General features: G+C 44.4%; 2 protein-coding genes across 8 annotated transcripts; one reads left to right on the top strand and one right to left on the bottom strand.

Moving 5' to 3' along the window:
- Positions 1 to 626: 626 nt before the first annotated feature.
- Positions 627 to 21668, bottom strand: BEND3 (BEN domain containing 3). Of its 7 annotated transcripts, none has more exons than XM_031610738.2 (4): positions 21457 to 21668; positions 11646 to 11690; positions 10961 to 11184; positions 627 to 5796 (listed from the first exon to the last, which is right to left on the bottom strand). In XM_031610738.2, the coding sequence occupies exons 2-4, from the start codon at positions 11677 to 11679 to the stop codon at positions 3544 to 3546; spliced, it is 2511 nt and encodes an 836-aa protein (XP_031466598.1). In that variant the 5' UTR covers positions 11680 to 11690; positions 21457 to 21668; the 3' UTR covers positions 627 to 3543. The 7 variants fall into 7 exon arrangements, with proteins under 7 accessions (XP_031466598.1, XP_031466597.1, XP_089992045.1 ...); XM_031610737.2 differs by lacking the exon at positions 21457 to 21668 and adding an exon at positions 19286 to 20823; XM_090135919.1 differs by lacking the exon at positions 21457 to 21668 and adding an exon at positions 20628 to 20823.
- LOC149919088 (uncharacterized) lies at positions 20750 to 24995 on the top strand. Its single transcript, XM_090135922.1, has 2 exons — positions 20750 to 21132; positions 22136 to 24995. The coding sequence occupies exons 1-2, from the start codon at positions 20750 to 20752 to the stop codon at positions 22497 to 22499; spliced, it is 747 nt and encodes a 248-aa protein (XP_089992048.1). The 3' UTR covers positions 22500 to 24995.
- Positions 24996 to 26574: the final 1579 nt, after the last annotated feature.

Raw genomic sequence — 26574 nt, 5'->3', positions numbered from 1 at the left:
GGCAAGCTCCTGACATTGCATTTTCCAGCTGTTTCACAACCCTTTAATCGCTGAAACAAAAGCTAAATAACCAACAAAACCTGCACGTTATTTTCTATGTTTCCTGGGGCTGTAGAATTAATAGTGCTCCTTCCAGCATAAAACTAGTGTGCCTTTGTAGAGTGTTGAGGATGCAGTTCTGTTTCCCACTGCTATACATAACTAACAATTCCCAAAGAGACGAAAGACACTCGAAAATGTATCTATAAGTGTTCTATATGTACCTGAGGACAGGAAAAAGAACAGGTGCAAACATTTTCTCCAACATGAAAGATTTGGTGGCTGTAACGTATAACAAAGTGGTTGACTTCCTAAGTAAGGATCCTTGTCATTTGAAACCTTGTTACCTAAGTCAGCTGAATGCAGTTAATAGGCAGAAAAGAAACATGCTTGATCTCCCTTTTGATGTTTTGTTTTACATCTTCTAAAGAGCTTCTAAGAAAAGGTTTTAATTTGTGCAGGATAGGAAAGGCAGAAAAACATAGAGGTGAGGTGTATTAACGTTCCTTTCAGGAGGCTGTTAGAGGTGAGATATTCAGTGCTTACCAGAGGTGAGATATTTAAGCTGTATGTAGGGACACGATACTCGCCTCAGCAGGGTGTACTGACCTGACAGGCAGAAGGCAACGCCGGTCTATAGGAAGTCAGTGTATGTACATTCTGGACATCTTTACACCCAGCAATCTTCCTGCTATTTTGAAAGGGGCAAGTTTGCTCCTTTTAACAAAAGCCATCTGAAATGAAGAAAAAATGGCTGCAGCAAAGCAGGGAGTTTTTGTTTATGATTATCTTGGATCTTAGTTACAGCCTCTATAGGAAAAAGAACATGAATCTGTTCGTGTCACTGTACTCAGGAAATCACCAGACAACATTCCTCTTGTATAAAAATAATATACCTTTAATTTATTTACAGGACAGACCGACTGGATGAAGTGGCTGTACTTCGGATGCACTGCAGGAGCTTTTTTTTTTTTAGTGATCCCATGTCACTATTTGTATGTCTCTATTTTCTTCACAAAGCATACAGTCAAATCATGGAAGATTGGAAACAGTGAGACAAAGGAATGTACACAGCCATTAGACATAAGTTAAGAGAAAAAACAGTGAGGATCTTTCTGTACCCACTTTTGAAAATGCCATTTTAAAAGCTGAAAATCGCTTTTTCACTTATCAGTATGTAAGATAAACGGACTGATTTTTGACGTGTCAGGAGATATTGCAAAATGACAACATCTACAGTAAAACCCAGTACGTCTTAAATTCGCATGCTAGCTAGTAACACCTGCCAGTGGTACAACAGTTTAACGTTATCGACTTCTTCGGGAGCTTCAACATCACTTAGTGGTAAAACATGTATGACATCAAGATAAGAAAAAATAATTATAAAGGAAAGCCACACTCTGCATTTCTTGCCATCTGGTGGGGCATTCACAACAGGTTGTTGATATTTTCTGTGACTTTTCATCTCCCATACCAATGGCATGTAAAAGACTTCACAGAGGCGCTTGGTAGCATACAATTACATTAGAAGGTCTCAGTTTCTGGCACATTCAATTTGCTAAATTTATGCACTGAAATGAAAGATAAGATGCAGACATTGTTGTATCAGTTCTTTATCTTTGGCAAAACGTTTTCTTTTTATTTTAGCCATATCAGCTCCGATATCCATCTTGTGCACGGTCTGCTATTATTTAAACCAGCGGGAAACATTTAGATGGATACAAACAGTATCAGTGTATCGTTTAATACATTCATGACTTTCTTCATACATTCTTTGAGAATGTTGCCAGCACGTGGGGAAAACGAGCAAATGCAGATCTGTTATGATTTACTCCTGGTTTAACACACTATCCTTTTGCTAGTACTCGCCATTAGGAAAAAACTGTTATTTTGCTTTTTAAAGGGAGAGATCCATATGACTCTAAGAACAATAAATTCTAAAAATCTGAAGTAAAAATATCAAGTATTTTGTATTTTCTTACAAATGCTAAAATAGAAAATTACACTGGAACAGACTTCAAATTCGATACTATGACCCATTTAGGAACAATTAAAAAGGACCACAGAGAACATCAACAATTGCTCCGAGGCGTTCCAGTGATGGTCAGTACGCAGTCGCTGACTCTACTGACTCAAAAATACATATCTGACACTCTCTCATCATTTACATCGCCATTTAAAAAAGAAGAAAGCTGTTTTAAAGCTGTGCTCTCCAGTGATAAATCATATAGCAGAGTCACAGTGGGTTTTGGGTGGCTTATGTTATGTATGAACATATCATTGATGCAAACTTGACCGTATGAATCTAAGTTATACATACACAATTATGTCTCCAAATAGCTACTAATTACACTAAATCAATTTGGCTAAGTGAGCGAGCTCAATATCCCTACATCTGAAAAATCCAGACGGTGCCACGCTGATGCAAAGAATGATTTACATTACCACAGCTCATTCGTGGGGACCCTGTAGCACTTCATTCCATCCCAAAACTAATCTTTGCGGGTACCTTTTATTTATGCAATTTGATCTTAATACTGGAAACCTTTGGAATCATCATTTTGATACAGTAAGATCTAAAAGTGTTTTAAAGTCCTTGTTGCTTATCTAGTTACTGTTGTTTTACAGAGAGGCAAGCAGGCAGGCAGGCAATGGCAATACATTCCACAGGTGCGGGCTTGGGTCTGTGCTGCTGGCTCTGCTCTCACAAGCTACCCTCAGTCATGCCAACCGTGACACCGAGCAAAAAAGAAAACCCACAGGGGCATGATCAAGCTTGGGGTGCCAACGTAAAGAAACATTCACACTGTGTCTATGCTCACGTCTCAGCTCTTCGATACTTCAATTCTTAGAATTTTTAGAAACGAAACACGAGTAACAGTCAAAAATGGAAATCACATCACTCTGACCCATTCTTGGACATGGCATTACTATTTTCAGTATCTCAGTATCAATAAGAACAAAACACATTAAAGCTGTGATTACTGTAGAAGCAAAGTCAGACATTACAGTGATTTCAATGAATATGGCACTTTCAAAAAGCATTAGTTTTGTAGATTTCGATGAAGTTTACATTTCAAACTCCAAATGAACTAACACGACTGTGTATAAGGGTGAAATGAAATACTGCCCCTGACGAGCACCACATTTAAAAAAAAAAATCTTTATTATTAAAAAGTGTTAAAAAAGGAGGAAGCAGAAATGGGGAATGGCATAGTAGAGTTTCAATACATGTACTTGCGCCAGTGAAAGTCATGCTCTTAATGAGTCATTAAGAGCTCGGTCACCAATGACTTAGGATCTTTACCCATGTACAAACCTAGTAAGCCACTTCCCACTGCTGCAGTGCCCACATAGATGCAACACACGTTAAAATGCAACAAACTTAGTGCCTAGTTCTCCCAGATGCTGAGCAGCCCCAGCCTGACAGGCCCTTCAGTCTAAAACAAAGCATAATCCTGACAATAATTTAGTGGTCAAAGTCTTCGGAATTCAAAGAGCCCGTCACTTCTTTGCTTTCTTTGCTTTTTTCAGTATGTCACACTTTTTTCTGTTAGGACGCCGGCATCTTTCATCAATGCTCGGTATACATTCATAATGCCATACTTCTTCCATTTTCTCCACGGGGTAAACCGCTTCCACGTAGTGGCGGATCAGTCTCAGTCTGATAGGGTCCAGCTGTTTTTTGTTACAAGCACCTGAATGGTTGTATTGCAGTCTGAGATTTTCGGGAGTAAAGAGTTCTGGGAAGAGTCTTACGAGAAGCCTGGCGGCAAAGTTTCCAACAGAAAGGCTCTGCTGTACGATCTCTCTTACCTCCTTATCAGTCAGCAAATACGGAGAAGGCACAGGGAAGTCTGGGTTAGGAATAACGAGTTCATCAAGTGGTATCTTGCAAAAATCCTTGCTGCTCCTTTCGGGTGGCAGTGGTGGCCCTTCAAACTCCTCTCGAAACCTTTCGGGGTTTATTGCATAGCTGAGGAACTCCCTCCTCTCGGGCCCCGGCATGTGGACCTTCCGCTGCTGCTGGTACGAGCGCCGCTGCTCTGTGTCCCTTCTCCGACACCTCTCATCGAGCTTCCCAACAAACTCCAACATCCACACTCTGTCATTCTTTGCCCTCGGGTACAGTATCTGCACGTAATGCCGAATTAATTTAATTCTAGTGGGATCAAGCTGCTTCTTGCCCAAAGACCCACTACAGTTGTATTGCTTCCGTAAGTTTTCATGAGTAAACAGCTCGGGAAACAAGAGAACAAGCAGCCGAGAGGCAAAGTTGCCTATGGAAAGACTGCTTTCATATATGTTTTTTATCTGTTCTTTGTTCAGTAGGTAATCGGGAACAGGGACATCAAAATCAGGAGGGGGAAAGTCAAGTTTGTCAAAGTCAATGGGCACAAGCCATATTTTTTTTGAGCGTCTACCTGGTTTTTCATATTCAAAACTGTCTTCCACTTTTATGATTGATACGTCATCCGGTAAACTAGAAGAGTCGTAACAGTCATCTCTCAGCTGATCACATTCACTTCCATCCATATATACATTTTCAAGTTCTTCATTTATTCGCTGAACGCATTGCTGCAACCAAGCTTCCTCCTCTTGTACATCTGGAAAGTAAATTTCAGTGTACCTACGGATTATCTGAAGCCGATGAGGATCCAGCAGTTGCTTCCCAGAGTCCCCATAGCAGCTGTACCTTTCAGCTAATTTTCTGTGGTCGAAGAGTTCTGGAAACAGTCTATGTAACAAAAAGACACAAAATTCCCCCGGAGAAGAAGCTTCATCTAAAAATTCATTGAGATCCTGAGCATCTAGAATGTAGTCTGAGGCAATGGCATTACTCCTGTCCAAGGACAAAGCTTCTTCTTGCTCTTTATCCTCAAGAAAATGAGAGGAATCCACCTGTTCAGTCTCATAAAAACTGGAGGACTGCACATTCTGTGGGTTATTTTCCAATTCCCTTTGAGCCCAAAACCTATTGAAAAAATCATTCAGTTGAGGCAAACACTCCACCTGCCACACAGCTGTACTCTTCACGGAAGGATAACAGACTTCCACATAGCTACGGATAAGCTGCAGATGGAGAGACTCCAGCTTCCTCTTGTTAGGAAAGCCGCATGCACTGCAGCTCCTGTTGAACTCGTCGTCGCTGAAGAGCTCTGGGAAGAGCTGCACCAGTAAGCGACAGGCAAGGTCTCCACCTGACGTGCTTTGATCCATGAGCTGTTTGAGCTCAGCAGAAGTCAGCGTGTACTCAGGGGGAGGCTTGAAATCTGCCACACACTCCACTGGACTGACTTGCTTTTTAATTCTGCTCACCTCCAGAGACAGAAGGTCAACCTTATTGTGAAGCTGGGTCATATTGGAACTGAGAGTGTTAAGTGTGAAGAACATTTTCTGTATCAAAGAATATATATTTGGGTCAGACTCGACAGCAACAGCAGCTGCAGCGAGGGCTGCAGCAGAGTCCCTTTTGCGCTGGTCATTCAAAGTCCGAAGATGCGAGGGACTGCTGGGGCTGATTTTGTCATACAAGTCATAAGAGGCAAACTGCTCTGCTCCTGGTGCATTCTTCTTCTCTGTAATTTTGTGTGAGATGCCATACAGGGGTTTCTTGTAAGATGAAGTGGTTATGTCACTGAAGGGTTCTTCCTCACAGAGCCACGTTATATTAGGATTCTTGTTCTTGCTTGGCTGCTCTGCATTTACCTGAGTGGGTGAGCCAGTATCTCTGTTCTTCATGTTTGAATTGGAGCCCTTTGAATGAATAAATATTGTATTAGTAAGACTGCTTTAAAAATATCAGTTATAGATGTTTCCCCCTTAAGCAGGCATTGTTACATAAAAGTGCAAGGTCAAACTGTCTCTAGAAGATTCAGCTGCGTTACATACATCAAATTAATAAATCCATTAGTAAAGTAAAACAACAAAAATACAGTAAAGTATTGTTGTTTTTTTTTTTAATTATTATTATTATTATTATTATTATTTTGTCTTGGCTCATGGCTTTCTCCACAGGCTAGAAATTAAATTATAATCCTTAGCACTCTTCTCCCACCGAGCTCTAAATACTCTCCCAAATTAAGTATCATTATGCTTATGTGTATGAGGATCTCGAGCTGCAGAGAACTCGGGTGGCAACAAGTCAGCAGGAGAGCCAAGAATAGAACCTAGATTTTCTGACTCTTCGTCCTGTGACCTTGCCACTGCTTCCACCACCTGCATTTAACATTCCTAGTGCTCTCCTTATGTTAGCTTTTGAAAAAGCCATGAAGGCTATAACTGAAACTCTCATTCTCTTCTTGCTGATTTTTTAAATCTTTACAGTGGTGCACAAATCTTAAAAAAGTTCTAAGAATGAGTAAAATATTGAACATTCTTTAATGTAAATAATAAAAACTTCTTTCTTTATGCGAAAATTATCTTGACATCGCAATTTTTAAAAGGCAATTTTATTTCTGAAAGGCAGAGAAGTTTAATTTCCAGTTTTCTAAATAACCTATACAAAATACAGCAATGAATTCTCAAGAAATTCCTGCTCTTGATAATCTCTCTCTCTTCTTCCTTGCTTGAAATCTGAAGCAAATATTTTCATCTACTCATAGTAACTAAATAGGGCTTGAGGATTGTTCTGGTTTGGGGGTTTTTTTGTTGACTTTTTTTTTTTTTTTTGCAAACACGTGGATATTGCAGATAATTCTTATAAAGTTAAGTAGATACAACAAAATCAAAATTCAACATACAGAATCCAAACGCGAGAAAACACTCACAGATTTTAGAAAAGACTGTACTGAAATATTTTGGCATGGCTTGTTCCACAATAGATCAATTTGATTTAAAAAAAAATACAGAATTTGCATTCAAGGATTATAACAGATGGAATGCAGACTTCAGGTCTGAGCTGAGAACCGTAAGCAATTTGAAATGCTAGCAAAGATTCCAGCACATTCTACAACGAGGAGCTAGAATTAAGGTTCCTTTCTGAAAAGCAGAACAGTAACAGTCATTAAATTAACCTGGTCCCTAGGTGTCCTCCTACTTGGCATTTGCCAGTGACAAACTGAATCTAATTACTTTTCAATTTCTAAAGCAGTCAGTGCATGCTTAAACAGAACAAGCTGTTTTCTATTTCAAGTTTAGGAACCAGCAGACCCAATGAAATCGGAGTTGTTTCTGCTCTCATTCACATCATGCAGCCCTACACATGAAAACCTGTGCATACATTTGAGGCAGTGTGGATGGACGGATGATAAATGAAAGCACAGTGTAAAAGTTCAAAGAATCCAAGGCAGCAGTGGTGCTTAAGACAGCTGACTTTCAGATTCCATTTAGAAGACTGTACCTCCAATCCCACCCATCTTTGAGCCCATTTGCTGTGGTGTAGCAGGAAGGCACAGCTGCAGACCACCACCAGCATGTGGTACGACACAGCCCACCTACATCAGCATCTCCATGACTTAAAACACACTGAAGCACCAGAGGCTGATCTGCAGACAGAGTGCCACCCAAACTGCTCCCAGCTCCTGCAGTGGGGCCGTGGTTGGCACAGATGCCCTGTAGTTGTCAGTGGAGGAACAGAGGCACTTCCAGCTGATAGTTTAGACATTCCCAAGCAGACCATCACCCAAGCAGGTCATGGCAATCCTCCCAGACAACAGTGACCCATGGGTAGCTCTGCTCCCCAGCGAGACCCCAGTCTGAGCTAAAAAAAAAAACCTTTTTTTTTTTTTTTCCCCATTTCAGATCAAAGGAGAAAACAAAGCTGCAATTCTGGAGAATCACAGAATCATAGAATGGCCTACATTGAAAAGGACCACAAAGATTATCTAGTTTCAACCCCCCTTGCCATGGGCAGAGTAGCTAGCCACTAGACCAGCGTGCCCAGAGCCACATCCAGCCTGGATGTGAATGTAGAATTTATTTATTTTTTTTCATATAAAGTGAAATCTGCTACCTAAGTAGCTAGCCTTTTGGATAACATCCCCGTCCACAGAGAGTATTCCAAATATTCCCTCACATACAGAGTATGATTCATTCAGCTCCTTCTTCACTAAATAGCTTGCCAAGGTCACCAACAGTCTGCTAGTTCTCCTCAACAGCTCCTGCCGTTTTTTCCCTGTTTAATTACACAACAAAACTTGGCAATGTGAGGGTTCCTCCAATCAGTGCACACCTCACGTGCAGTGCCAGGACAAAGCAGGATTTGGATGTGTACCCAGCAGCACAGCCTCACCGCCTTCCGTGTCTTATTGCACCCTCAGGCCTGGATGCAGTGTGCTGGGGGGAGGCAGTGCTCGTGCAGGAGCAGGGCTGGGCCCTGCCACCAACAGCTCAGCGCTGTCGGAGGGACCTGGGCATCTGCCTTGTAGAGAAATATATACTCAGCATTCGAGTAATGGATGACAACAAGTTGGGGCCTCAGCACTCTCCCTGTCAGAAGCTTTCTTGTCATCTTTCCCTTTTGCTTTGCTTTCCTGTTTTTATACAGGTTCCAGCTGGGAACAGCACTATTCACAGCGTAAACATAGGGCTTTGGGTACATTCTCCAATTAAGTTAGTATTCAATATATTTTTAACTATTTTTCTGCAATTTTTAAAGAAAAATCTTTAGTGGCAATTAGCGTATTTCAGAAGATGCAACAATTTTAGGATGAACAATTTTAATGTACTATCAATAATACAAGTGAAGGAAATTTTTTGTAAGATTAAATATACATAATCTAGTGCTGTTTTTTATATTACATTTGCACAGCAAACTGTTGGACTCTATACATTCTTTGAAGATGTCCAAAATGCAACGTTTTGGTAAACACCGACCAACACAATTGACTGTGAAATAATTTTCCACATTATCTCTCAGTGTCTTAACCCAAGTTTTAAAAGTTTAGTTATTGCTCTCCTCAGAGCTAAAGTCCAAGTAATTTATGAGCTTTACCATGCTTTATACACAAAATCTCAATGTCCATAAGAATAAAGAGCAAAACATTCTAGCACATGAATAATGAAGAATAAATATGTCTAAGCAAGAAACACAGAACACAATTCTATCAAATACTTGAGCTTGAAAATGTCTTGCTTGGAAATTCTTAACATTTACATTCTCCTACATGAGATTTCTCTAAAATTATTTTTAAGGAATGTAGGAAAACATTGATTTCTGGTTTATATCAGAATAATTTTTTTTTTTTTTAAAGTGAAATGTCTTCCGACAGGAAGTCGCTGAGTAATATAAACACCAGCCCAAGAGTACAATTATGGGATAGAAAAAGTACAGCTCTAATTATGTTATAGATAGATGCCTGTGTGAAATGTAACACAAACACAATGCTCTCAAAAATATTTTGTTCTCTGCTTAAGCAGAAATAGTTAATGAAGTCATCAACTAAAACAAAATATTTGTACTAGAAGAGCAGTACACTTTAAAAACGTTGTTAGGATTGAGGACTGGTTTTGGTTGGTTATTTAACTAAACATGCTGATTCACTGGGGTCAGCCGAGAGCGAGTTTTCATCACTGTAACTGGGTCACTTTCTGACATAATAAATTCAAGGTTAATTCATTTCAAATACATTTTTTAAATGTATTAAAAGCAACCAGCAAAACACAAAGAAAGCACAGTTCAGAGACCAGAAAGTAGCTCCTTTAAGATTTTGAATGTAAGTAAAATCATTGTAAAAAGTAGAAGGGAAAAAAAGAAAGAAACAGTGTTATAAGATTAAAACCTACCTACCACAGGCACTCGGGAGAAAAAGCAGAGCCCTGATTAGTCAGAGAGATGACAGGCAAGAAAAACAAATATGAAGAGCCACAGATAGAAAGGAGAAACGAAATGCACAAATGCAACTCGGGATAACTGGCTAAGCGGCAGAACAGCAGAAAAGGATATGTGCATTAGAGTAGGTCATAAACTAAATATAACCCCAGGATTGAAGTTATTCGAAAGAGGTTGAATTTGAATCTAGGTTATTTTAAAGAAGTGCTGAGTGTGAAAAACAGGAGGTCATTATAGTGCTCTGGAGGGCGTTAGGAGAGATGTGACAATCCAACACTGGACACGACTCTTCTGGAAATCTCAAAGAGAACAACAAAAATATAAGGTGACTCCTGGAGAGGAGCTGAGGAAATAGAATTTCAGTACTAGGAAAAGAAGGGCCAAGCATGGATGGCACTACAACAATTTTTCCAAGATCAGAAGACTTTTTTTTTTTTTTTTTTTTAAATTAAAAGGAACAGAAGGTCACTGCTCTCCCCACTGCAAAGAACAAGGGCAAAGAGAAACCTGTGCAGTTTTAGCAAAGATTAATGAAAACATCTCTGGTTATTAGGGAGGTGAAACACTAGAAGGGGATAACTGAAGAGATCTGGAACCTCCTTCACTGGCTGGACAAATGTATGGATTGCCGCAACTGGGATGCTGCAGAAGTTGCAATACATGCCATTTCAGGTGTGCTGAAGGGTTCTGCATCCCTGCGTTTTTATTTTTTTGAGTAATATGCAAATTTATACATGTCACACTGACATCAAAATCTGTGTCATGGGAGGAAGAGAATTACAGCCCTGGTGCTACTGCCACCGAGGATCCAGCTGAAGGACTGTGTGACGTGAGAGAGGCTGTAATCACAGTCATACCGAGTTATGCCAAATCCCTACCTGCTCCTACGTTCTCTGAAAAACAACAAAAGTATACTTCAAATGAATGAATTAACCTATAAGTGTACGTCATTGATACAATTGCTCCCAAGTTAAAGAAATGCCCAGACAAATTTTGTGTGCAAACTGGGTTAAGAGAAGCCACATTTGACTCCAACTCATTACTAATGCAAATCTCATTAAATGACTTGCATTTTTGCTTATAACAGCACTGAATTTAGCCTATAAAATATGAACAGAAAAATCACACAGTCATGTATAGAGAAGTCACCTCTTGTGTAAAGCGTCTTTTCTTCACACTGGGTAAGACATCTTGCTGGCTCCCTGAACCATCACAACCAAGTGAGGTCTGTTTCCGTTTGTTGGAATCCTGTAGGCAAGTAACTGCGCCATCCACTGAGTGTTTCTCAGAAGATCTGGATGTTACCGAGCAGTCTAGAGCTTCATCTTCATTTTCTGTTTCTACTTTCACAATATTTTTTTTAGGAATTTTTACTGGAAAAAGAGAAGGTTTAGAAAGATAAAGCACTCTCTCCAGAAAACCATGACAGCCTTAAAACAATCTTTTGTGTTTTGTTTCTTCTTATGAAAATGTGTTTTGAAGAACATCATAATTTTTTTTTTTTTATGACTTGCACAATAAGTGTATGCTGAGGCCACCCCAAAGTCAAGGTTTTATTATGCTAGGAACCATACAGTCATCCAGTAAATGACAGTTTCTTCCCCGAAGAAGAGTCTAAAGGCATAAACAAAGTTACAGTAGGAAGATTTTTCTGGAGGGGAAGGAAGGATGCAGAGCAGAAAATACAATGAATAACAAAGACAATGGTGCATTTTAGATAGCTTTTCAGAAACTGTTAATGCAGTTTGTCCTGATCCAAGCACGTTCTTTATCAGATTACAAAGCTTCATTTCAACAGTCCTGATCAGAAATTACACAATGTATGATTTTTTACCTTCATCGTCATCAGTGATTTCAGCTGAATTCATCTTCTATCTCACTAAGGAACAAAACAAAAACAGAGATATCAGCATCTTCTGGAAACGAGACACATCTACATGTGTTTTTGTAACTACTTTTACTCTGCAGCCATTGGGCACTAACAGCCCACAGATAATTTCCAATCTCTATTTTTGGAGTCTCTAGCTATTTCCAATAAATTTCACAACAATCTACAGACCTGTAAACACAACCTATACTGCAGACAACATACGATAGTAGGAATGTATTGAAAACGACGCGTGCTTTTTCTGGTACAAAGAAAAGTGGAAGTTACTTTACTTCTATTTATAAAGTATCTTGTCAGCGGAGAAATGAAAGTTAACTGCATTAAGTTCTCAGCCTGTACTAAGTGGCCACATCTTAACATGTTCAAACGCTTTTATGTTGTGGGTGACTCTGAGTCACAGAATGGAAACTCACCATAAAACAGAACACACGTATGTTGGAGTAAGTTTTCAATTAAAAATCCTTGATCTCTTGTTACGGGTTGCATAAATTGGAATAGAGAATCTGCAGACCTGCAATAACTACCTTTCTTCCTACTGTAAAACAATAGCCTCTAATAATGTAAGAACGTTGCTGGGTTTCTCTGTAAGGATAAACAAATAATCCATAATATCCCAGCATAATTTCAGCATTATTTCCCATATCACAGAATGGCTTGGGTAGGGAGGGACCTTAAAGATCATATGGAAGACTCAGCTGTATTTCTGTCTCCTTAGGAACTAATTTGGCAAATCACTTGGGATAAGCATCAGTCTGTGGATGTGTTCCTGAAAGATACTCTAAAGCCTTTGGAGATCTACAAAGCAAACAACCTAATCAGATCTCACTGCCCTTAGGAGGCACACAGCTGCAATCTGACACCCTTGACTTGTAAACCAGTGACTGAAGAGCTGTCACACATCTCTCACGATCACCTACTGTAGCCTCATGTTTAATTGGCCCCAGATTATAATTACTTTACATTTTCTGCAGTCAGATTCCTTTTTAATATGGCTGTCTTTCAACCTTTCCTGCATATCCCTTAACTGAGAGAGCAAGTGAATAAAGCAAACAGCCCATCAAAAGCTTATGTACAGCCTGAGAGAGGGAATTATAGAGAAATCTAAAACGAAACTGGAGTGGGGAGGGACAGAGTCTGCTTTAGAACAAAAAATAATCTTTACCTTACTTTCAAAGCACTGAAACTTTTTTTTTCTTAAATAATCTCACAATATCGTTAAAAAATTGTGCAAACACTTGAATATTGCACCACTAGGCATTTTTGTCACCAACTGATGGCTGTTAATGGTAAGCATGGGATCACACTCAGAGTAAGGTTTCGTACGATTGTAAAGCAATGGGTGGCACACACACATCCAAACAAAAGATGCATGGAGTTATAATCTGCTCACCCTAGGCAACTTCTTAAGCATAGCATCCTCTGACACACTCGTCCTCAGCATGGCTCTTGTATGCAGCCCTGTAGAAAGCATCCTTAAGAAGAGAATGTCTTCATCTCATCACCAGAAAAACATATGCCTCAGCTATGCAGAGAGCTACACTATAAACCCTTTAGCCAGCTGCTGCTCTTACCATAATTTCAGAACTTGTGTTTGAGTTGATCCACATACAACTCACACAGTACTAAAATCACCGAGCTTACGCTTCAGCAAACTGCATAGACAAAACAGCACAAAATACACATGACTCACACTACCTGCTAAACCTCCTGCTAACAACTAGTGAGAATTAATACCCAGTCTTAATAACTCATCAGCATTTGTGAAATTAGACAGCCACTATAGTTCCTTAGGAAAAATCCTAAGACAGCATACTTAATATTACTGTACTTCACCAGTAAGCTATGTGGGACTTGAGGAAGAGCACATCATACTAAGCATCTGTATTTGCCCCAGTGTCCCAGATATGCTGACATTCAGTTTCCAGACCTTTCTTCTATGTTAGTTCACTGCAATAGGCTTAGCTTTAAGGGACATGGTACAAAACCAAAATGTGGACTTGCTGAAGAGCTGCGACGCACAATCTTTTTGTCAGGGCCAGAGGTGAGAGGCAGCAAACACACTCAGCACTGCAGCAGAGCATTCTGTAATGGAAATCAAAGTGCTGGAGCTTCCCAGCCCAATCCTGGACCATTCTGTTAGAGCAAAGCACTAACAGCTGGTATGCTGGTAAACACAGAGCCAGGACAAAAGGATGTAAAGGCAGTGCTGGGAGGAATGATGCAACATATTGAGGAGAGGATATACAGAATGATTTTTTTCTTGTAACTGTGACTATAGCTGCTATTCAAACAGGAGACTGTGTTAGGAGAACTCTAGGAAAATACTGGCAAATTGGATGTAGAAGATAAACAAGAATCTGAACGATCACTATTTAAAACTGGAAAAGAAGTAAAAACTGAATCAAAGCGCACACCCTGGTTAACAGTTAACTTTCTAAACATCAAGCAGGCCAAGCAATCCCCAGTTCGGGTCAAATAATGTTGAATCAGAACATTTTGTCCCATGTGTTTGAAACATAGTGCCGTAACTTAGTTTTAAATTACCTTTTGATCTGAAAATTGCCAGAATACAAATAAAAGCAGATAGTAAAAAGAACATCAGACTCAGTGACTAGACTTATGTTTGAGCTCTCGGATATCAAACAAAGCATGAGCTCCAAACTGTTTCTTCTTGGGAGTCCTAGTGATCTCTCTCTCCTTATCTGGTTTCCTCTGTTATGACATTTGTAAGAACATGGGCATTACAAGAAAATTAACCACAGACAGCAGCTTCTATTGAGAGTGAGGAGTCAGCTGCCCCTGTAATTTCCTGCCACACAGCCCCACCTGCTTCCCGTCAGGCATGGCTGCTCACCTCATCCTCCTCTGAGCTTCTTCAGCTTGATCAACTAACATAAAACAATTCACTTCTTTTTTTTTTTTTTTTGATGGGTTGCTTTTCTTCTAATCCAGAGAGGCAATGGGTAAGGCAAGCAACCAGGCCTGGCTCCAAGCACACATCAGGCCTGGAATGGGAAGGAGGAGCAGAAATCTCTCTCTGACACCAACACGTCACTGGCACGATTCAACTACTCCACAAAACTCTTGCACGCCACCACCTCACTTCAAATGTAGGTTGCAGCTGACCCGTGAGCAAGGGGTGTGAAGACAGCAAGTAAAGCAGCACTGCTGCTAAAGGCCACAAGGCTATATGGGGCAGGCCCATCTGCAGGTACGCGTGCCTGCCCAGGCATGGCTAGCATCAGTCTGGCTGGGTGCTTCATGCTCTCCGCAATGCTGTTTGCAAAGAGTGTATGGGAATAACAATTATTTCTTCAGTAGAAAAGGCATCATTCTGGTCCAGACTGTGCAAATAAAAAGGCTGGAGAGAAAAGAGGAATGTGCAATGCAACAAGTGCAAGAAGTTATCATGAAAGAAAATCTTTCCTATCTAAACTGTTTTGATAGCTATTATACATAGCTGCAGAGATGCTTGTACCAAGCACAACTAGGTGTCATGAACCTGTACAATTTCAGCCCTCACCTCGGAAGACATAAGCACTCCTTTTAGCTCAATCCTCTAGACATTTGAAACAGTTAAAAAGATGAACCTTACAGGAGTCTTCTTAAGGTGGTGACAGCTTTGTTTTTCCAAGAAACGTGAATATTTAAATTTGCAATCAGATAAAGACAAAACTATTTATTTTATCCTAATATACGATGAGCTCATTTGCAGAGAACTGATTCAATACGCAGCATCATGCCCTCCTGCTGCAAGTTCAAGCTACTTCAAACAAATAAACATGCATTACACTCAAAGTCTAGACATTAATCTAAGCATTTTATATGCAATCTCGAGATTTGCACCAAGAAATCCCACTCAGCCACCAGAATCACACAATGGCCCGTGTTAGAAGGGATCTCAAGGATCATGAAGTCCCAACTCCCCTGCCACATGCAGGGCCAACAACTTCCCTTTTTAATGCTAGACCAGGCTGCCTAGGGCCCCATCCAACCTCACCTTGAACACCTCCAGGGACAGGGCATCCGCAGCCTCTCTGGGCAGCCTGTTCCAGAATGCTCTCATAGTAAAAAGCTTCCTTCTGACATCCAACCTAAATTTTCCCTCCTCTTTACAGCTTCTAGACATCAAGTTTCTGGTGGAGCATACATACAAAACCCTAAGAGCCCTGCATGAGGAATTACCCTGTTCAGATTCAGTAGGAAGACTTTGGTACTTCAGCACTCTCATGGAGGACAGCCACAAATGAGCACAAGGCATTTCACTTAACACAATGGTTAAAGAGGTATTTGGGAGATTTTTTATTTTCCTGCTATTGATTTCACACTGGAGACAAGACTCAGGTCCCCAGATATCAGACAACTGGCCTCATCACCAGGTGATGGACACGCAGGAGGGCAGGCTGGAAGGCAAGCTTGGGCATGAGGAAGTAAGCAAAGAAGGGGTTGTCCTGGAGTTCCAGCATGCCTTGGCTGCCACTGTTGGCCAGATCTCCCTCCCATAGACCCTGTCCTCATCATATCTCATCAGATTAGCCAAGGGAAAGGGACAATTTGATAAAGGAAAAGAACTTTATCTAATTCCACTCACATTACTTAGGCACATGACTCCATTTAGTAACATCCAACTGATAACACAGAATTACAGAATCATAGAGTTGGAAGGGACCACTGGAGGCCAACCCCCTGCTACAGCTGCAACCTACAGTAGCTTGCAGAGGAAAGTGTCCAGACAAGTTTTTAATATCTCCAAAGATCTTTTTGGGCAGCCTATTCCAGTGCTCCATCACTCTCAAAGTAAAGTTTTTCCTCATGTTCATATGGAATTTCCTGTATTCCAGTTTGTGTCCACTACCCCTGGTCACTTGGCATCACCGAAAGGAGCCTGACCCCATCCACTTGAAACCCTTCCTTTAGATATTCATAACCATTGATAAGATCCCCTCTCAGTCTTCTCCAGGCTGAGCAGTCCCACGTCTCTCAGCCCTTCCTCAAAAGCGAGATGCTTCAGGCCTCTCACCATCTTTGTAGCCCTTCACTGGACTCTCTCCCCGTTCCCTATCTTTCTTGGGCTCCTGTACACACTACTCCAGATGCAGACTCACCAGGGCAGAGTAGAGGGGAAGATCACCTCCCTCAACCTCGAGGATCCCATCGACCTTCCTGGCCACCAGGGCACACTGCTGGCTCATGGCCAACCTGTTATCCACCAGGACACCCAGCTCCTTCTCTGCAGAGCTGACACCAGCAGGTCAGCTTCTAATCTGTACAGATGCATGCAGCTGGTCCTCTCCATTTGTAGGACTCTACACTTGCCCTTGCCAAACTTCATCAGGTTCCTCTCTGCCCATCTCTTCAGCCTGTCTAGGTCTTGCTAAATGGCAGCACAGCCTTCTGGTGTGTCAGCCACCCCTCGCAGCTTCGTACCATCAGCAAACTTGCTGAAAGTGGACTCCATCCCTTAATCCAGGTCACTGATGAGGACATCAAACAATACCTGATCCAGTACTGGCCCCTGGAGAACACCACTAGCTACATGTCTCTAAGCTCAGCCAGTTCTCAATCCACCTCACTGTCCACTCATCTACCCCAAGTATCCCATCTATCATAGAGGGCTATCTGATTGGTCAAGCATCATTTCCTCTTTGGGAGCCCATGCTGACTATTCCTAATAACCTTCATCCCTTGGAGATGACATCCAGAATAAGCTGCTCCGCAACCTTCCCAGGGATGGAGAAGAGGCTGACAGGCCAATACCCATTGCTAATAGAGAAGCTCCACACGTAGCTCAAAGTTGCAAGTTTGAGATAATGGAATAATGACTTAAAAAAAAAAAAAAAAAAAAGTTTTGGAATGTTAATGCTTGTCTGTCCTTTTAGAGGTAACTACTGCCCTGAAGCTGCTGTTGCAAATAGAGCTAAAAACATCATCCGTGTGTAAAAATTGTGCCTACTTGAAATATGCACAAAAGCCTTCAGGATTAAGAGCACGTAGGTAGAAAAGACCTTAGGAACACAGTATAAAATAAGCTTAACCTCCTCCTATTTATACCTAACAATTACTAATTTGTTGGCCTCAGATTTTTTTTTTTTTTTTTTGTCTTATGTTTACAACCCTTACAAAAACCACAATGCAAAGAGAAAAGACCTTGCTGGTAATAGAAGATTCTCCGCCCTTGCAATTACTCTTAAAGAAAGCCAGATTGATCACCTTTAAGCTCTGACTTCAAAAATTAAAAAAATGCTGCTGTTCAATCATTTATAACTAAGAAACAACTTATTACTCATTAAACATCCATACACAATCAAAGCCCTTACAACCAGGAAAAAAACAAAAGCACAAAAACCATGAAAGACAGTACAAAAGTGCACAGATACTACATGTAATACTGATTTTATAACACAGGAAAATTATGATTACAAATTCAAATGGTTATCTTAACTAATATAATAATGACTGTTTCCAGTTTTATAGAAGTTAGTTGTGCACTAATTCAATCGTTTGCAAAACATTGTGCTTTTCAGTTCTTCATTGCATGGCCAGTGTGTAGATGCTGCTTCTCAAATGCACACAATCCTACTAAATATTTTAATACCTCCATGTAGGTTGGAGGTTTGTCTCCAAGTCTTCATTACTGATACGTTACCAATAAAATAACATCATTTTTTTTAGATACTGTGTATTATGAGATGTTTATTCCTTCTAATGCCTCATGGTGGTACACTGCTTCATGCATAAAAGTCACAGGTTTTAATGAGAACTACTTGAGTTTTGTTTACATCCGAAGAGGTGAACTGTTATTTACATTTTGGTCAGAAGATAGGACACAGTGTTTGCTAGTCACATTAAGAATGTGTTTAAAACCATATTTAAAGAATTTGTTCAACTTCCTGGCTTTCAGCATGCAGTGAAAGATGTAACACTAGCTAAGGAGCTGATATTGTAAGGAGGTAACATTGGCTACATTTTACAAGATGAGTACACAGAACTGCTGTTATTTAACAGAGAAAAAGCTGCTGGCCTCACTGCAACAGCACTTGATCAAGTCAGTGCTACATAACGACAGTGTGGTTTATCCAAAGCCAACCAAGGACAGTTTATTAGTTAAGAGACTTCTCAGACAATAAGGGGTCTGAGGTCCTGTTCCCTGTCTCTGGGTCTGTACTTCACATAAAGCATGAGTTGGATAAAGCAATGCAAAAACTCACACACACACATCACAAAAAGAGACATGAGTTCAAAGGAGTGCCACAAAAGTCTTCAAGGGGCTGGAGAAGCTGCTGCAGGAGGAAAGGCTGAAGGAGTTTTAGGCCCTTTTGAGCTGGGGAACAAAAGGCTCAGGGGGGCATCCCAGTACTTAACAGGTGGCCACAAAGAAGACAGAAGATCTCCCTTCTCAAGGAGCCACACGAAGGGGATGAGGGGCAATGGATACGAGCTGTACCAGGAGAGGTTTCACCTTGATGTAAGGAAGAAATGTTTTACAGTGAGAACAACTGATCTCTGGAACAAGCTCCCAAGGGCCGTGGTAGAGTCCCCATCACTGGGGCTTTTCAAGACAGGTAGATGGTGCTGGATCATCTCACCTAGGCTCCCTTCTCCAAGGAAGGCTGGGCCTGCTGAACACTGAGGTCCTTTCCAATCAGGGCTGTTCTGATCCTCCCTCGGAGGCATCCACAAGCTAGGAAGCAGCTGGCTGGATGCAGTTCCATCCAGCTCAGTGTGGTTCTAACTACTCAAAGACAGTGAATACTCTGTCCTTTGTGATGTTTCAGAAGGATGAGGTCAGACTAGCTCTCTGAAAGGATAAGGGCTTCGGAACCCTCACCTCTGGCTCAGGTGGGCCAGGAGCTGCCTCCCACTCAGGCACACTGCTCACCAAGCAGCTGCTGGGCAGCTCTTCTGCTGGAGCAACCTGACAGACTTTTGGCTTTGGCCACGTCATTCAGGTCTTTCGCTTCCTGCCTGCAGCACTGGGTTCAATGTGAAAGTATCTATATTCTACAATTATTCTTGGCGTGCATCTGATTCTTCCAATTTATAAAACAAACAAACGCACACCACTCAAATTCAGTTTAACAGAATTGCATGGAAACGCCACTCCAAAAATTTTTCAGTACTTGCTTTCTGTTCAACAGGTCAGCGATTTGAGTTTAAGCAAGGCAGAAATTTCTCAACACCTTTTCAAACAACAACAATAACGCAAGTATTTTACTCCGGGCTTTTTGGCATTTTCATTAATATTTTAATTTCCTCTTTAAGTATTCTCCTGTTATTGAAAACCTCATCACCACACTCATTTGCATGATGTGGAGAATAAGCAAATAGCTGCAGCTCGCTGCCAGTACACCGCTACCTCAAACGTCTGCATTAATCATGTTAAAAGTTACAGCTAAAACCACCACCACAGACAAAAAGCAGAAAGAAAGATAAAGGACTCTATATTTCTCGCTCTGAGCTGCACTTTGCATACGTTCAGTCAGGTTCCCTTATGAATTACTACATCTTTCTGAAGCAAATTTTGGAAAAGCACGGGAAGCCGCTCGAGCAGCAGGTTGAAGAAACAACTCTGAAGCCCAAAGCCACCTCAACTGAAAATGTTTATTATTTCACAGAATCACAGGGCTGTGGGGTGGGAAGGGGCCCCTGGGGATCACGCAGCCCAACCCCCTGCTGGAGCAGCATCCCTACAGGCTCCTATGAAACAGGACTCTTACATCTGTTATCCAAACAACGAGCAAAACGCAAACACGGGGAACACGGGAGCGTACTTGAAGCAGATGTTTTCTATTCCATCAATTTGCTGACAGCAGGGTGCTGCCGGTGACCCCAAAATGGAGGTTTGGAAAACAATCTATTACTGATGCCCCAGCACTCAAAAACAGTATTCCAACAACACGAACGCGCTGCAACTACAACTGCACGTACCGCAAGTTTAAAAACCACGAAACGGACAATTTTAAGAGGAGCTTTACCCTTAACGGGCAATACAACCCCCGCGCCGAGGGCAGTTCGGAAACCTCCTGCGCCGGGTGGCGAAGGAGGACGGGATGCTCAAGGCTCCGCTGGAGCCAACCCGCAGCAGGGCGCGGCGCCAGCAGGCCCTGCACGGCACGTCCGCTCCGATCCGACCCTCCACCGAGGGCACGGGGACGGCCCCCCCACCCGCCGGGGTCGGGTCCGCTCCGTTCCCCGCGGCCGCCCCCAGCCCGCCCGGCTCCCGGCCGGTGCCGCCGCGGTGCCGGCGGGGAGGCGGCGGCCGCCACGTGGGAGCGGCGCGGCCCCGCCCCGAGGCGGAGGCTGCGGCGAGGCCGCCCCGCACACCCCGCACGCGGCGGCCGCGGCCGCTTCCGCGGTCAGACCCGCGAGCTCGGGCTGCGGCGGCGGTTGGCGCTTCCGGTCCGAACCCTGCCCGGGCGGATCTATGTGGCCGGTGCGCGCGGGGGGGAGGGGAGGGAAGGGGGAGACGAGGTGAGGGCGGAGGCGACGGCGGAGCGGTCGCCTCCGCTCCCCTTCCTCCGGCCCGGCGCTCCCGGCGGCGCGGCGCGGATGGAGGCGGCCCGGCCGGGCGCCGTGCGCCAAGGCGCCGCCGCGAGCGGCGAACAAAGAGCCCCCGCCCGCCGCGCTCCGTGCGGGGAGCGGGGCCCGGCCGCGGCGGGGCGAGGGGCCGCCTCGCTCCCCCCTCCCCCGGGCCTCCCGCCGTCCCCTCCCCGCTCCCCGCTCCCCCTTCCCGCCCGGCTGCGGCGGCGGCACTTACCGAGGCGCGGCGAGGGGGCGCGGGGGCCCCGGGACGGCGGGGGCGGCTGGAGCGGCCGCCGCTGGTGCCCGCCTCTCCCCCCCGCTCTTTGTGTGCGAGGGTCCGCGCGCTGCGCTCTCGCGTGACGTGACGGGACCGTGTGTCATTTCCGCACAAGGACACCGAGCCCCGAGCCGCCGCGGCCAGCGCCACCCGCCGCCCCGGGGCAGGGGCAGAGGCGGGGGGGGGCGGGGGTGGGGGGGGCGGGGAAGAGCGGGCCTCTTTTCCCCCGGTCCGCCCCCGCCCGCCCCGCCGGGGGCACGCGCCGCTCCCACCGGAGACCCCGCGCGCGGCCCCGCCACGCGCGCGCCCGCTGCCCGCCCGCGAGACCCGGCCGCACGTGGGCTGGCGCCGAGCACGTGGCCGCGGGGCGCCGCGCGCCGCCGTTGGGCGCCGTTATCGCGCCCTCCCCCCCCCCAAACTCTCCCTTCCTCCCTCCCTCCCCCTTCTGCCCTCAGCCGTCGCCTCGTGGCCGCCCCACGCGGGGCCCCGCGGCGGGCAGGGGGCCCCGAGGTGATTCCCGCGGCTCCGTGCGGGAGGGGAGGACCGGCAGCGGCCGGGGCCGGCCGCACGGAGCTGCGAAACGGGAAGTGCTCTCTGCTTTAATGAGTATCCGTGTCGATGTTATCTGTTTTGACAGCAACGCGTGGAACGTCAGTTCGACGAATCCTGCGCTTTCCTCTCCGAGCTTGCGGGAAAGCCCCAAAGATGAAACCGCACATCAACGTGATGAGGACGGTCCCGTCGGGCGGGCTGCGCCGCGGTACGCAGCGACCCAGAGCGGGAGCGCTCCGAACTCCGCCGCTTCTCGCGGCGCTCCGCCGCGGCGGGCATCACGCGGCCGCCGCTCCCCGCGCGCAGATCCCGTGCACACGGCGGGCGCTCGCGCTGCGCCGTCATTGTTTCACTTCTCCCGCAGCCGAAGGAACCGTGTCTCGTGTTACTGCGTTAAATGCAGTGTCAAGCAGTTGGGAAATGACTTTCCAGGAACGAAACCTCTCTGATAACCCGCTGCCCTACGAGTACTTCAGCCCTTCTCTAGGTACTCCCGCTTTCCCTAGGACTGAGTGATACAAAGAGTGAATCTTTAAAAAGCTCGTGATCTGAGGTGCTGCCGTTAGGAACAGCTCCCTAAAATTTCTGTCTTCCGTTTGTGTGGCTCCTCTGAGTTTGGACTTTAGGGTCTGGGACATCCTCGCAGTGGCCACATACTGCTCACAGACAGTGCTTTGCTGACTTACCGTTGGCTGCTCTTTTTGTTCTTATTAAGGGACGGCTCTTACAGCAGCCCTTCCCAGCAAAGCTGCCAGCTTCCAGACTGCTCCGACGGAGCACTTAATGAGGATACGATTTATTAACGAGACAAGAATCTACAGCCAGCAATTCATTGACCCTTTAGCGATAAGGGCGCTTCCCGATAAGTTTCCTGGGTCTGTTAGCACTACGAAGGTGAAATTTCCAGCGTGATTTGTCCTCTGCCTTATTCACAGAGCTCACTGAAGGTTTCCCCAAAGGGTACAATGCTTTAGCACCTGGCCCAGCTGCTGAGTAGTGCCGTGTCCCGCTTGGATTTCACTTGAGTCCCTTACTTAGTGGGATTGAGCAGAGACAACCGTAAGGCAGGAGCATGCTGGTGGAATCCCAAACTCCATTTCAGAGCCCTTGAGAACACGCTCACCAGTCTGAACTCCGCCTCCTCTCTGCTCTGCCCGAGGCACTGCAGCTACCAGGGACCCAAGCCCAGGAGGAGACCCGAAGGGCCTCAGCTAAGCATAAAGAAACACAGCATATTGCTGCCATAACAGCACTCGCTGAGAGGGGAGCAGGCCGAGCTGTCTCCAGGCAATGCAGGGAGCAGAGTAGATTGGCTTCCTGGCCAGACAGCTCCCAGTTCCTTCACCATTTGAACTCGTGCTGAACAACTCATTTATTCAAATGTTCATTTATTTTCCTTCATGCCTTTGGCTCAAAAGCCACTCTGTGACACTGCAGCAATCTCTGGAAAATTCTGCTGGGAAGGGAAGCTCTGGTACTCCAACACGAGCACTCTTCAGGAAAAGAAATCACCTTCACTCCTGAGTGCAAACAATGTACCATCGCTCACCCTGCCAAGCTGAAACAAGATTTCAGCCATCAGCATCAACCAAAACGCCAAAGCTGCCAACACTGATTGTCTTTCACAGAGTCATAGAATGGCTTGGGTTGGAAGGGCCCTTAAAGAACATTGAGCACTAACCCTCTGCCATGGACTGCTTACCACTCCCTAGCTCAGCTGCCCAGGGCCCCATCCAACCTGGCCTTGAGTGCATCCAGGGATGGGGCACCACAGCTTCTCTGAGCAGCTGTGCCAGCACCTCACCACCACTGAGCAAAGAATTTCCCCTGAACATCTCACCTAAATCCGCAGTGGCGGACTGGCAGTGAGGGCACAGGTGGTGTCACCACTGCAGCAGGCATGAGAGAGGAGCTGGAGCAGCTCAGTGTGCTGAGGCCACAGCATGGTACAGTGACACGGAAAGAGAATGGCTACAAATGTAGAGGCCTCTCCGCTTCTAGTTGTGCACATTTGGCATGAATGAGGACCCAAATGTCCCACACGGCTCCTTTCTTGCAGATTGCTGCAATATTCTGCAGCACTGGGGAGGCAGTGTTGTGGCATGTGATGTTGAAAGTGCTCTCAGCGCTAGTTATGGTAGTTTGATTCAGTAAAATGTACCACTGTAGCACCAGTCAATCTCTTTTCTCCAATACGCACCTTGAATCTAAGCCACCCTGCACCCAGACCCAAGAGCCAGAAAGCAGAAGAGAAACAGCCTTAGTGTGCAGAGTGAGTTCCTTCCAAGTCATACACATTTTGCACAAGACCTTAAGGTGGAATCAAGTCCCTTTCTTGTAGGAAGGCAAGCAGGGCCTCCTCCTGCCCGATGCCTGACTTCCTGCTGCCTGCAGGAGCAGGGCACCCTCTGCTCAATGTGCAGGTGCACTGAGAGATGGAGCTGGAGGGCAAAGCCTGGAGGATGGGGCCAGTGCTTGCTGCTGGAAGCCAGCACACTGCCAGGGCCAGGATTGCCCTTTAGTGCTTCCCTTAAGTGCATGGGTGAAGTCAGGAGTCTGCACCCTGTCAGGCACCGGCCTGCCAGAATTGGACAGGTGCATGAGTACATCCCAAAATTAAAAAAATAAAAAAATAAAAAAAATCAGTCCAATTAACTCATTGAATCTACAGTAAAAGGTGGTCTGTGACTCAAAATTTATAAAGCCTGAAATATTCAATGGCAAATAAGGCAGGAGCATCTATCACATGGTGACCCACTTCACACTCCTCAGAACCTTTCAGTGCCAGCCAAACTGAAGGGACATCCACAGACAAATAACACGTTTCTGCTTAGAGCCTGTGCCAGCCCACAGGTAGCAATGCTGAACAAGTAATGTGCTACAGGCACTATCCAGACCGTGCTGCAACCTAGGGGTGGAGGAACTGCAGAAGACGCCTGAGCTTCTTTTCTATTTGCAAACTTTCCATGGGTGCAAGCAGTGTTAGGGGCTCTGCCTATGACATCCTGCACTGACTGGGAAACAGTGGCTTGGAGAGCCAGCTAATGTAAGTGCAGGTTTCTTCTCAGAAACAAAATTGGTACGTGATACTTTTAAATTTTGTAGCAATGCTGCATCTTGTTCTTAAGTACGATGATAGCCGCTGTTGGAAGCCAGGCTTTGCAAATATGGGCATATATATATATATATATATTAGTATTGCTAGTTGAGGATGTCAAAATAGAGAATCCAAAATCATATCAAAACTGTAGTGGATGATGGGAGTAGGACAGAACAGTAACGGAGCTTCAAGAATAGAGTAACTGACCCAGTGAGCAACTGAAAATCTCCCTCTGTGCTGCAGCAGTTGATGCATACATCAGTTGCCTCCACAGCTGTTTAAAAATTGATGTGTCTGAGCAATTTCACTCTTGAAAGTGTAAGCCCCTTTTAACCTCTTGGCAATGAAATCGTTACATACAGAAATAATGCTTCAGGCCTGTTGCGCAGTCTCATACCTCATTAAGATATCTGCATTCAAATATTTGCAGCAATATGTAAAAAATAGTGATAATTTGGCAAGCAATGTAGAAAACAGGGTTTTACTGAGAACTCATCTGTCTGATTTGCTGAGGAATTTTTTTTTTGAGCAAAGCCTTCTTTTTTTTTTAAGTGAGAGGAGCAGCGTTCAGGTCTCAGAAGTCTTTGTAGAAGGAACCCTTTTTACTTCAGCAGCTCGAGATCTCCCTTTTCATTCTTTGCCCCCACTGCTATGGTAGAGCTGTTCAGTGGACAGGAACCTTTCCTTCTGGATGTGTGTTTGTGTGCATTGTTGGTTTGCAGCTATTAGATACTGCAACCCAAACTGCCACAGTGACTTGGAGAACAGTCATGTATTTGAAAGGTATTTCATGGTTGCACCGGATGATCTTGTAGGTCTTTTCCAACCTTGGTGATTCTGTGATTCTGCAAACCCTTTTTACCAAGCAGAAAATAAATCTGCCTTGGAAATTGGAAAATTTAACCTGCTGCTTTTTTTCTTTTCCCTCTTAAAAATGGAAGGTGCGGGGGCCTGCTCTTCCAAGAACAGAAGAAATCCCATGTGCTTAATGGCTATTACTACAAGAAAATGTGATCAAAAGACATTCCTTTCCATGAAAGTTGAAGTAAGAAATACTCCCAGTCACTAGTAGCGTGACTATTTGTAGCAGCACAGGTCTTTAGGAAACACTTGATATTTGAACTCCATTTATTTTCCTGCAAAGATACCTTATCTCAGCGCATGGACATCTAAAAGCCATTTACAGCTCCTGAGCAGAAAAGGGGATAGTCATAGTTGTTGTAAATTGGTATAAAACTTTAACGCTTCACTTCCACGGGTTGACAAAAGCAATGCCATTGTTTTATTAAACTAAGTCTCAGTAATGCAGGCATTTTTCCTTTAGTGTTCTCCTGCCAGTGCTCTGTTGTACTTTCTTTATGTCGGTGCTGAAAATAACGATGCGAGCAACTAAGTGTAATTGTAGGAAATTATTGCTAGCGATT

Source organism: Phasianus colchicus, chromosome 2 (genome assembly GCF_987193195.1).
Source record: "Phasianus colchicus chromosome 2, bPhaCol1.hap1.1, whole genome shotgun sequence".
Lineage (NCBI taxonomy): Eukaryota > Metazoa > Chordata > Aves > Galliformes > Phasianidae > Phasianus > Phasianus colchicus.
This window is presented reverse-complemented; position numbering and strand designations above follow the sequence as displayed.